Genomic DNA, 13,280 nt, shown 5'->3' with positions numbered 1-13,280 from the left:
TAGCAAATAACCTGTTTGTTTATTATCAAATGCGAAGATCTATTTTCATTAATGGCATCAATTGCTGAGCGATTATTATCAACAATGGCCCTTTAATTAGAATAAGTGTAACTATCTAGTTCTGCACTTATAGACTTCAGCTATGTTGCCATAACGACAGAAATATCTCCAGACTGGAGAGGAACAGAATCTATACAAACACACATGGACTAATTACTCAAAGTTTATGTTTGTGTTCAGAATTGGCTGGAGATCAGATGAAATCGATTTTCATGGTTTTTGTTCCACATGTCCCTTATTTGCAGATATAAGGTAGGTTTCCCATTCTTATCATTATTTTATGCTTATTGGGTTTAACATCTTTGGATTCCTTGAGACATAAGCAATTAAATGCAAGCCAGTGCTAACTTTTGGGCATGAAAATACTCCACAATTTTATCAGCAGATCAATCTGATATGAACGCTTCAGAAAGAGATATTCCTTTATACCGTGCAAGTTTATGTGAGAAAAAGTTAGAAAGCTAGAGACCAATCTTGAAAGTCTTTTCGCAAAGGGAACTCTCAGGTTTGCAAAGGAGTCCCATATGGTGAAAACACTGTGGGACTGGCTTAAAGAATTTCAGTGCAATTAAATGGAGACCTAGCATACAATTGGGAAAATCACCACGGGTGGCTGCTATTTAATTCTTTGCACTACGGTGAAAGCAGAATGGTAAAGAGACCAAACTGGGGTGGAAGAAAAAAAAATGAATGGGGGAAGGGAAAAGTAATGCACAAATGCCTTAAAATGAGGTTTCCACAATTTTTCCTGCTAAGTACCTTTTACCTATTTTGGAATACTAAGTGGTTTTGCTTTTTAAAACTCAAACAAAAATGTTTTGCTTTTCCCTTGTTCACGAAAAGTTTTGGTATTAAATTTTATTTTTTCTTTTCTTCTAAATAATTTTCATGGAAGGTCAGAAAACCAGCACTTTCCTAACCCCAAAAATGGTATTGTGCCGAAGTCTTTCCAGTTTTCTATCTCCGCAGCTTTCCATTTAAGGAACAAAGTTCTAAGTTTTTGGAAGTAACAATACACAAAACTGCAGCTTTCAACATGTTACTTGTTGATTACGCAGATGCACTTTCCAACTTCTAAAAGCCTCTGAAAACTCTCTAAAGCAAAAGGCAATATTCTCCACAGCCATGTTGCACAGTCTGGCTTCTTAGCGGCTTTAAGTTGTTCATCTCCCTTCTCTACCTCTCCTGCCAAACTGAAGATGACCCAGAGCATTAGATTTTAACACAAATACAACATTTCCAAAATCATTTTGCATCATTAGGAGTCTGAGTGAGCCACATGGTTTTTATTTTGGTACATCCACACAGCACTGCAGTCTCAGAGCATTTGTGAGCAGGTAAATTCAATGGGCAATTATCCAATCTTACATGGTAAATACATGGATTCCTACCGAGATGCTCTTGTTTAGTATCCAACCCTACAGAGGGGATGGATGGATTCCTAAAAAAGAACTTCTCCAACCACTAGGGATTTTAGTTGCAACTATGCATCACTAGAAAGGAGCTAGAGGTGACTTCAGGAAGCTCAGCTGTTACTGCTCCGTGAGTCCAGCAGGGTCTGCCTAAGGGTATGTCAAATTCTACTCCAAAGATTAAATTTTTGTGTCCTTCGTATAACCTTCTGTTAAAAAAGAGGTGAGCTATTACTCCATATTCAATCTGCTGCTTTGGAAAACAAGAAGTTGTGCAAACGCTTCAAGTTTTAATTTTCTTGTATTTAGAAAAGAACCTGTTATTAAACTAAGGAGCTAAGTATCTCGCATCAACCAGTTTATACTAATCATGAGTACGGTTAGTGAATAGGCCCTGTGTTTTCACACCCCCTCCCTAATGTTGCTGTAACCAACTGAGCCATTGGAAAATGTCCTTCTTTACACTGCAACGTTTGCAAATCTCAACAGTATATCAATGGGCTGTGAGCTCAATAAAGCTTATCTGCATTAAAACAAAGGGAACATCTCATGATGTTCAAGCAAAACACTTGTGTACAAAGTGCCTGCAGAACTGGGATCAGGCTTATCAATTAATGAGTTTCCCTGCATCTATATTTTCAGCTTGTCTCTTGCACTATATCCCAATATCAGACTGAAAGAAGGGAACATTTCCATTTCATTATTGCCTCTAAATTTGTTGTTTGTTTGTTTGTTTTTTTTAAACTCACTCTTATTTGAAGCCACCCTGTGTTAAGACTTCAGTGAGAAAATTTTGCAGGTTGTTGGTGTACATCTACCTACTTCTGATGTTACTTGGTGCGCTGCTGATTATTTGTATGAGCTGCGCATAATGCTCACGTACCACTGAAGTGACTCCATTCTTCTTTAAGTTGTCATTTCTTTCAAATCCTTGCATAAAGGAAGTTAGATCTCCAACATTATTCCAAACATATTATCCAGAAGAACAGTTCCTGGAGTAGTGTTAAAAGTCCACTCAACAGCTGCTGGCTGCTGATGCCGTATCAATCACACAGAAGCAGGAAACAGAATACTCTTTCATGTCATTACAGAAACCAGAGGTTAATTCTCTGGTAATACAATCCTCCAGTATGCAGAACTATGAACTGTAAATACAGTCCTCTTTAAATGCAATAATAGACCTAGTGGAAATAAAATCCTATGCAACCTCTTATGCCTTTCAGCTTTCCAAGTGCACTAGAGCATAGCTGAACAGAAATAACTACCTCCACCAGCACTATAAACAGAATGAGCACCGCTGAGATTAGAGATCAAGACAGCATTCTTCACAAAGAGATGCAGCAAATAAAACTGTATCACATCATCAAAAATCATCTGTTTATAAAATCACCTACTGAGGCAAAATTTTCTGTTTCATTCACAAGCTCAGCAGAAGCATCCTGTGTAATTCTTAAACTTTCTAAATCACACTTTGCTTCTCTTGTCTGGGAAATATCTTTGGCCCCTATGAAAAAAGCATCATTAGCTACTTGATTTCAACTTTGGCATCTATAAGCTTTTTCCTGGAGCCAGTGATGCCAATGGAAAAGCCCCTGACTTCTGCAGGGTCCAGGAGGAAGCAAATCTGAACAAACTTTGTAAGATTAAGGCTTTCCAGCTTTCTTCAAACTCTGAACCAGTAAGAAAAAACACTGTAGATGTGAAGCTAAGGGAAGATTAACGCTTTGTGTGCTAGGGAAGTTTTGCTGATAAATTAGACTTGTTGAAATAATAAAAAAGTGAAAGATGCAAAATGATACAAAGGAGAAAGTAAGTAATTAAAGGCTTAAAACAGTGCAGTTGAAGTCGAACATCAAAACGCGAGATGGATGATTTACCTAGTTCACTGTCCAGTTCCTCCGTGTGTACCCCTTCTTCTCCAAGGGAAGAGCAGTAAATGAGACAGAAAAAATTAAAAGAAAATTTCAGATACCAGCACCAAGCAAGAAATTCCCTACAGCAAACAGCAGAACCAGCACTAATTTTCTACAGACCGAGCCCAAGCTTTCCATTTATTGCACTTTGGTGATCAGAATATTGATGGATCTGATGTAGGTAATGAAAGAACTAGTTCTTGCATTCTCAAAAAATCTTTATCAGTTGACCACCTTCCCTGCCACAGTTTGATATGGCAAAGTAATATATTTATGGTGTTCTCACTGTAGTGAAGCTTCTCCCTCAGATCTGTATGCTCCGACCTTTGCAATCTGTTCTGTAGACACATGGATCTATCAGCGGCCAGACCTGAATACCAATGAGGAAATGTGAAAGGAAAACCTTGCATCTAAATAAGAACTAATGTAGCAAGGTTTTCAAGAAAGTACCTAAATTTATGTGCATACAAGGTCCAATTGACTTCACTGTAACTACTCAGATGATTTAAGACAGACAGGCAGTGAAGCGCGTTGTTTAACTGGAGTCACAGGCCCACACCAAAGTCCAGATGCACTGGTGAGGTATATACAGGAATGCACCAGTTTTAGCGAGGCACCTGGGACAAAGATCACATAATTTTTCAAACACACAAAGCCATCAATATTCACCGTTGCTCCATTTATCATTATCTGCTCCATATTCATAAGTTAATAGCGACACAGATGATTAAAGTATTGCTTAGCCTATAAATAATAATAATGCAGTCTGAAAATGAAAGATGATGACAAACCCAGACCAAGATGGTAAAAACAACCTTGGACCTAATACAGTAAAGTATAAGCCACATAAATGAATGATAGAAGCAAACAGAAGATGTAGTGTCACAGCATTGCTTTTGAAAATTTGGACACCTAAAGTACCACTTCCATGACCTGTTTGCAATATGTTCTACCAAAACAGTTGTTTAGGACTGTCAGTGTGAAATATGAATTGCAATTTCCTTTGATAGCCTGAACAACTGGAAACAAATGAAAACTTGGTAGGGACATGTATCCTGACGAAGAAAAAACACAAGGCAACTGCACCCAAACAAACCTGAAATGACATCTAACATTTATAAAAACCACAAACAGGATGGGATCGAGCCTGAACACTCACGAGTGCACACGCAACAAACAAAACAGAGGAGGAGTCCCACTGACTTCAGTGGAAATACTCCCAACAGTGACCCTTGCCAAAAAATGTCCAACTTTGACGAGGCAGTAAAAATAACCTTCTCTCTTCTTTGTGCTCACATTGTTTTCTAAAATAGTTATTCTTACATGCAAAGCAAGATCAGAACAGCGCACTGCTGCACCTATGACGCAACTGGTTTAACTACTGAATATTAAAAATATTCATTAATGAGCAACTTGGTGAATGAAGTGAAGGGGTGTGGGGGAAGATGAAATTAGTTGATTTTAAGGACCTGATAAACAAAAATGCCACTACTCTGTAAAATTATGAACTTAATTGAATTTAAAAAATACCTGGCTGTATGTTTCTAACCCCAATTAAATAAATTATACCAATGCTTGTTTTAAAATTGCTAAGAAGACAAGAGGTTTGAAAGACTTTCCCTTCTGCGAGGAGACTTGTAACTGTTTAACAGAGGAGCTCAGCCAGCCACTGTTGACTCATGCTACCGGCTGCTCCTTGCCCTGCCTCAGAGCACGGCGTGGGGCACACTGCCCCACAGCGGCGTGGGCCACTTGTTGGCATCACCGGGGATACTGGTGCAGTGGGAGGCTTGCTGGCAGAGAAAGCCAGGACAGAAGCTGTACTTCAGGCAGAACTACCCTCTGAAAGAGGAAAGCTTGTGCTGAGACTTAGCAACCCCCTCTCTACATTGCCAGCAATACTTAGCTGCAAGGAGGAGGGAGCTTTGCCTGCATACGCTATTATTTAATTTTATTCCAGTTCTGATTACCCACTGACATATCCATTTTTAGGCGCAGAGCAAGGCCTTCATTAATCCAGCTCCCTCCACTTGCTCCTTGACAGACGATGCTGGTTGCTAAGGATCTGAAGTAGGCGTCAGCTTTGCCTGGGCTTTGCACATCCTTGTGGTCTGGGGGGATGCTGCTTTGTGCACTAAGTAGTTGGTGACCTGCTTCATCATGGCAGTGAAAGCTGCACAGGCAAATTCTCACATCCTGCAAAATCTCACACGTGAAAGGAAGCAGAGGTTGAAAAACTGCATGTGCAAAAATAGTAACAGCAGTTCTGGAGGCCAGATTTGAATCTACCAGTAAAAAAGGGATGAAGTGAGTTGAACCTTTTCCATAACACTTATTGAGTGACTCACACCAGTAGGAGGTTAATCATATTACGAAAACTAATTTTACAAGGACAGCACCGACACTGATGAAGTAAACTAATTTTTAAGATGCGTCTAACATACATTGTTTATACACATACAACCATCACCTTTCCTGGTCAGTAGATCAAAATTTCCACACAGGTTTTCCCAAAACATTTATTTTCATCATGATTCCCTTTTTTTCCCCAAGACCTCCTAACGGATGGAGGGAAAGAACCCCCTGTAACTGTCCTGTGTTTGGCTGCTCTAAATTGGACAGTGGCTTGCATTTCCAACATCTCAAGGAATACAAAATTACATCAGTGTAAATTTTCAGTGGCAAACTTCTACACTTTCAAATGGAGTTTGTTTTCAGTAATCATAACACTAAGTGGACTGTCAGAACTTGACAGTAGAAGTGAAGCAATTTAGTTATTTCTGCTCAAACAAGGAAATAACAACAGAACTCTTTCAAATTCATGTAAAGCAGGTGGTTGAAGCATAACACAATGGAGCACGCAGCGACTCAGTTGCTTTCCTCCTACACAGTGATCCAAGGAGCGAACATGTTAGAAAGCTTTGAGCCTTGTTCAACATCAGCGACTATTCAAGTGCCTTTGCAAAAACAGAGGCCTCTTATGTCTAGCACCTCTGATTTTTATTAAATGATCTGCCATCTCAATGGCTATCTTACATACACAGACAGTGACTTTACAAGAACACAACAGATACTGTCTCTACGCACGTACTAATAAACCTTTTTTTTTAGGTATTTCCAAACATAAGTATCGGAAAGGGAAAAGGAAAGGAAGAAAGACACCTAGAAATGGACCAATCACATTTTTATCTCACTATTTTCAGCCTCTTACCATCATCTTCACATTCTTCTAGAGGCTTCTGCTGTTTGTTCAGGCACCGTGGATCTAGCCAAGATGTTGTTTTTGTGTTATGGCTGGAAACCAAAAATGAAAATATGACCTTTGTTAATAAAGCAGAGCTGACATATCAGTGACATAAAAGTATATATCTTCTTTGTTATTCAACAGACCTGAAGGCATGCTTTGGCTTCAGAAGAAACGGCGTTACAATTTGATGTTTTGCAAACTAGTCTACCAAATCACAAGGATCTTGCCATTGAAAACACAAAGGTGACAAGTGAAAATACACAGATCAGCATTCTTGACTGGAAGGATGCACGTGAAAGCTGCGATATTATAATATTAGTTTCCGAACTTTTGTCTTTGGTGGTTCATTTCTTAATTCCAGGAGCTGTCTCTGAGCCTTTTGTCTCCTGACAAAAAGCCAGAAGTTTCCCTTCCTCCCTAAACCATGCAGTGACCTTTGTACCTGCAAAAGACCTTTGATATTTGTCTAGATTTGACCTAAGCATTAGTCAAAAACAAAATTTCCAGTGAAAACTTTTTAATTACAAAATTTAAAATGTTCTGTCAAAGCCTTTGATGGAAGTTGAACAGCTTTACTTTCACCTCTTCCTTTCTACAAGTGCCCTGACAGTATCGCGATGCTGGTCCCAGCAGTGAAGGCTGCGTATTAAACAGGCTTAAAATACATTTTTCTAGAAACTATTTTCTCCCATACATGCATTTGTACACAGAGACAATCTTGTAATATAATGCTTCTTCTACAACCTGACGTCATCTTAGATATAACCTGCAAAGACAGCCCTCTGGTCCCTGAGGTATCATTTATCTAGCTTAGCCTTTAACACTGCTTAACAGTTTTAAGTTTCAATACCTTAGTAATGCTATTTACTTCTCCTTGAAGGTCTCAAAGAGGTTTGCAAACTTAACCTTAGCCTCACAATAGTCTCATGAAGCTGGAAATGCTGTAATGAGGGCTATCATCCTTGAGGAACTAACAACTGACCAGCAAACTTGTATTTCACTGCAAGAAGAGGGGACTGCCCTGCTCCTAGAATCTGAGTGTGTAAATAAAAGGTTCTTGTTTTACACATCCTACTACCCAGCCCTCCCAAGGCAGGATGAGCAAATGCATTTAATCCTTTTGTATGCTTCAGAGCAATTAATTGCCAACTAGAAAACTGAATAGCAGAAATTCAGCAAGTCAGGCAAATTAACATCAATAAAGCAGAGGGTTTCTGCCAACTTACAAATAAGAAAGTCTGCAGTCTAGCTGAGAAAGAGAGCGGTGGGAGGAGCGCAATGAAATATTTGCATATTTCTTGCAACTTTTTCTCGCTCACCAAAGGCTCACAACAGTGTGGTTTGCTGAGGCACAGAAAATTTAGCTGAATGCCTTTCAGACCATACTTAGAGGGACAGGATTGTGTTAGACCTGTAACATTGCAGAGATCTACATGCAGGGTAATGAGGGACTGGCATACTTTGGGTGATAAAAATCCCAATTAAAGCACCAGAGAAACATATCTCAAGAGCCAAATTGCTTCAGCTACAAGCCTTCAGGATCGGTTATCAGACACGCAGTTCTGGCCCCACTGGACCTGTGCTGGTTCTGTGCAAGCAGCTCAGATGTTCCCATGCTGTTCCCTTCAGCACCCTGACTTGATAACCCAAAGCGCTGTAGATGATGGTACAGACATCTGAGCCAGCTTGGGTCCACACAGCTCATTAGCTTGCTCTCTTAATTTGATACAAATCAAAGTAAATCGTTTCTAGGTTCAGGGTGTCCTTAGAATTAATAGAACTGCAGTCGTTCAGTGCTGCATCCACACTAAAACATTCTGGCACGAAAATCACCCCCTATGCGTATGTATCCTCAAAATGGTCAATCCGCGCTCAGCGAAGGAAGCAGTTGGTGCACTACCAGATTTTCATGTCAGACAGACAGCTGCATACACAGGCTATTATTTTTCCACTGCATATATGATTGTCCCGCAAAAAGTCTAACAAATTATTTAGGGTGCTACAGTCCTGCATTGCTAAGAGAACACATGCACGTAGAGAATACAGCAGCGATGGGGATGGGTTTTGGGGAAACTGGTGGCAGCAGCAGAACCCCTTGCTGAGGCACCTGTAAGGAAGGAGAGCAGGGGCCCACGTGGGGACAAAAAAGTGAGCAACCGGCTGCTTGGGCAGCATTTTAGTGCTCATCATCTCCTCCTCCAGGGAGGAAAATGGCAGGCTGGATGGGCTATTACTCAGGCTGTATTATATACATTAAAGCCAGAAAGTACGTCAGAGAATGAGGCACCCTGAGGACATAATGAGGGGCAGAATACCATGTGCGGGATAATGAACACATTTCAGTTTCACGTGATATGCAGCTGATGAGAATTTGCATTGTGCCTTCTAGACTCTGGCTTACACTAGGGGGTTGGTGGAGCCTCTTCAGGTAATTGAGAGCACCCTGGAAAATGGCCTTTTTTTACAGCAGCCCTCTGCCAGCTGCTGAAGAGCTACTGTGGTGCTCTCAGTCCTCCCAGCTACTCAGATCTTCTGGCTCTCTTCTCTGATGTGTTCCCCTACCATTGCTGCCAAGGGAAAACCTGCTCTGATGAACATTTCCTTGGCTTTGTCCAAAAGTCCCCTCTCCTGATGACGGAGCAGGATGGCTCCCCTCACTGCCCTAACCCAGCATGATTCTCCAACATGAGTACCAGAAGGGGCATTAGCAGAGAAAGGTCTTCTGTACTGACTGGCCACTGGCTTCTGGTGCACAGACAGAGGATCTCAGTTTCCAAGACCGCATTAAACAAACCATCAAATCCAAAATCAATTCTTCACCCCCTTCCTCTACTTGGGCAGCTAAGGGCTTGAGTTTCAAAAGCTAATTGAATTTTAATGTCTAGCTGAACTCTGTGCAAGAAATCTCTTCCACTAACAGGTCCCATTTTGTAAGTTACTCCTATCTCAATAAATCTAGACAAGTATAATTAGAGACTATTATTAACAGCATGAAAAAATCAATATAATCATAAAACTGCTGACAGCATTCAGCTTTTAGGCAAAGTCTGCAGAGCACGAGGTACTTCTTGCTTTTCCAAATTTACTGTGGCTACTCTGCATTGAGCTATGCCTTCTGCTAGCCACTGGAGCATGCTAACATGTTTGGCCCATTTGCTCTGCCGAGAGGACAACACACAAAGTCCATTCCCTGGCTTTGCTTCTGCCTGAGCGCATGACCAGAGGAATTCTCTCTGCTGCATTATGCAGAGAGGCAGGCTCCAGAAGTGAAGTCTCAGGCCTTTCAATTAGGAGTTTTTATTCCACTGGTGAAAACAACTGGCCCATATTTTATAAGTGTCTGTTACTTTTGTAACTATCCTCATAAAATGAGCAATTCCCCCTGCCTTTGAACTCAGGAGTAATTTGGATGTTAATCCAATCAGGAAATGCAAAATCCCTTTAGAAGCAGCAAAGAACTTACAGGTCTGCAACATAACTGTATACACTAAATATTTAATGCGCACACATACACACACAAAATGCATCCATGGAGGTTTGCTTATGCCCAGAGAGAGAGGGGAAGAAATGGAATTAGAGCAACAAAAATGTGCTTTACTCTATAAAATAGACTTCTCCGTTCTCGGTGTAGGCCATCTCCCAGTTTTCCGGCAGAGGACCTAGGTTATCCTCAGCAGAAGGAGGTAGGTATTGAGGGAGGTTCTGAGATGGTTCCGTGGTGGGAACGTTGGTGTGGCTATCAATCGCAGACGGTGGGGCTGCCTCTCTTATGATATGTGTATTATGCTCGTCTTGGTCACCAGACTCTGCTGTAGAGTAAAAAAGCACAAATAAAGTTGAAAATCAATCTTTTTCTCCTCCCGTTTGCTCCTCCGGGTTTATCTTTACAGTTTTTCTCTCCTTGCTTTTTAATTCACAAGACATAGCAACAGATGAACCAAGGGCAGAGACTCTGCAGTCTTTTTGCCAGCAGGGACGAGCTTGCTTTGCCCTCACACACACTTTGCCAGCCAGACCCTCGCCAGTGCAAATCAGAAGCTGTGATCAGCTACTGTGTTCGCTCTAATAGGCCCTGCTGAGATACCAAAGTCTTCCAAGCTGTCTGAGGCCAGGGCTTACTGATGTAGACGAGTTCAATGGGCTTCTGAGCAGGCTTACAGGTTTACTCCTGCAGTGCCAATTGTGGGACAGAGATTAGGAGAATAAAATTTCCTGTTTGAAGAATGATCAAAAGGGGAGATTTTTACAAGTGCAGAAGGTAGCCAGAAGCTCAGAGCAAACAAGCTAATGGTGAACATCATTACTGCAGTGCAATTTTTTTTTACATAAAAATTAAACCACACTATACCATGTATCCACACGCTGCTGCTCACTAGTGCCTGTTCTAGCTGTCTGAGGAGGTTTATTCCACTGCTCATCACTGTATCCTGTCAGTCAAAGTCACTGAGGAGTATTTTATGATGTATCTGGCCCTCCTCCCTCTAAGGAAACATTTCTGATGCTTACATCCATGCAGTTTTGAGCCGTATCCATGAAACTCTGTTGCCCATTCCCTGCACCCCTAATCAAGTAAATGCTTTCCACAACCAGGTCTGTGCCCCTAACTCCTTCACAGAGAGGTTTTGGCAACAACAGACAAATTCTGAAATTACCCCTGCATCTAGCAAAGGGATTTTCTCTGTTTGGTTCCTGCAGGTGTTGAAAATCAATGGCAGTACTTCCAAATCACCTGAGACCACCAGTTTCCAGTACATGTAGCCGGCAACACACTGAGCAAAAGACACAGAGATCAGCGTCGCACTCTGCCAAGTCCCCAAGCAGCGGGACTGAAAGGACTTCGCAGCCTTGCCTCTGCTCTCCAGACCGGAGACCACTGACATCCTCAGCTCACAGCCCACAGCCTTGGTTTCTGGCGGGGCGGTTAACTGCAGCTCCCGAGCTATTTCTAGTCTGTGTGCTGCCTTTACTAAAAGGCAAGATACCGAAAATAATAAACTGGGAGAAGAGCGAAGAAAAAGATCTAGACTACACCAGTACCCTCAGCTGCCTGCTTTCTAGCCTTCCTGGCATTTGATATTTTTAGGTAGAAGCTGACAAGATACAGAAGCATGAATGAATCATCACCAGCTTAAGAATGTGAGTGTAAACATGCCAAAGTCTGGAAAACACAAGTCATCGAGAAGGAAGAGAGAGCATTTTAATATGGCTAGCACACTTACATGTGAAATAAGCATAAGGAATCACTTTGGTGTACGAGAAATAACTCTTTCCTTGATTCTGTGCCCATTTAATGGAGGCAAGGGGCCAGGGTGTGATAACGTTGTGACAGATGAGCTGCACCTTCCAGTATTTCATCTTGTGAAGGAAAACAAGGAAAAGAAATGATGCTAGGCTCAGTTCAGGGGCACCAAACTTAGACAAGGAGCAAGGAGGTCAGACAGCATCTTGCACCAGCTTCCTCCCAAAATCAGACCCTGTGACAAGGGCTGAGGTTGCTGCCACGTCACAACATGTGACAAAGTACTCTTAGGCGCAAAACTTTGTAAAGGAGCTGGTAAGCAGAGACAGAAACTCCAGCCTGGGAGGGATTAGGCCAGACAGGAGTGATTTGGGTTAGAAAGATGTAACGGAGCACAACCCTTAAAGCCATTTGACTTGCCCAAAGAGGGTCAAAACTAAATCTCAGCCTAAATCCTTTTGAAGCTCTATACAGATGTTAGAGCCAGGACATCAGCAGGTAGGAACTGGCATGACAGCTCCTATGACTCATCAGAGGCTGGGAAGTAAAACTGTCATGGTGGTAGGTAGTGACCAGAGGACAAAGGACCAAGCGCCAGTGATGGTGAGCACCCACAGCAAGCAGCTGTGAAAGGCTTGAAGGTGTGGATAATGCTGCTTGCTGAGTACTTACCTCGAGGGGGCTAGGAAGATTAATTCAGGGTTTGAAACTGAGCTGAGGAAGTAATGCTCTAAGTGCTAACAAATACTAGCATTGCAGACATGGGGAAGATGGGGAAGAGCTCGTGCCCCTCAGAGCTTCCCAAACTTCCAGTTCATTTCTGTGGAAACTCCTCTCCGATAGTACTTTGCTCTGAATCTGCCTGCACAGCACTTGACTTTAGATTGCAAAAGTTCCCAATGATCTTTCAGCCAATGCTCAAAGGTAGCCATGGTGGGATTTCAATCTCTGTTCAGCAGGACACAAGGCCTTCATAAAAGAGAGCTTGTACCTGTGCTTCAGACGTCATTCCTGCAGCAAGTGCCCTTGGTTTGCTGGAAGGTACGTTGGACAAAAGGACCTAGTAATTGCATGTGACACGTATCTCTAGATGCAGGGAAGGGGAAAGGACAGCAACATATTTTCGAAGGAACAAAAATTAACTTCAAACGTATCCTGGTTGAGCCATTTCATATTGTGTGTTTATAATGACTGGAACTGTCAACCATAGCTCAACTCTTCCTTGAACTTTCTGCAACTAATGGATTTGAGCTTTTCCCCATTTTTTCTCAACAACCTCAATCCCACAAGGCCTCTAGAAGACACAACTGTACATGTGATTGTCCACACCCAGACACCTGCCATTCTGGTGTTGTTGGTCAGTTCTGTCTGGGATGGGCAGCTTTGCAGGAAACCCATTAAAACCAAAA

At 41.8% G+C, this 13,280-nt stretch overlaps 1 protein-coding gene across 27 annotated transcripts in view; it reads right to left on the bottom strand.

The window, feature by feature from the left end:
- The window catches only part of MAGI1 (membrane associated guanylate kinase, WW and PDZ domain containing 1), a 360,734-nt gene that overhangs the window by 66,102 nt on the left and 281,352 nt on the right, over positions 1–13,280 (bottom strand). For 14 of the 27 annotated variants that reach the window (XM_064453525.1, XM_064453527.1, XM_064453528.1 and 11 more), the window contains exons 5-7: positions 10,231–10,441; positions 6,597–6,679; positions 3,350–3,388 (exon numbers count right to left, since the gene is read on the bottom strand). In XM_064453525.1, the coding sequence (XP_064309595.1) occupies positions 3,350–3,388; positions 6,597–6,679; positions 10,231–10,441 (333 nt within the window). The remainder of the gene's footprint in view (positions 1–3,349; positions 3,389–6,596; positions 6,680–10,230; positions 10,442–13,280) is intronic. The other 13 variants (XM_064453531.1, XM_064453547.1, XM_064453537.1 and 10 more) reach the window with 2 other exon arrangements.

The sequence above is a fragment of the Phalacrocorax carbo genome, chromosome 6 (genome assembly GCF_963921805.1).
Source record: "Phalacrocorax carbo chromosome 6, bPhaCar2.1, whole genome shotgun sequence".
NCBI lineage: Eukaryota > Metazoa > Chordata > Aves > Suliformes > Phalacrocoracidae > Phalacrocorax > Phalacrocorax carbo.
The sequence above is the reverse complement of the archived record's forward strand: the minus strand, read 5'-3'. Positions and strand labels throughout refer to the sequence as shown.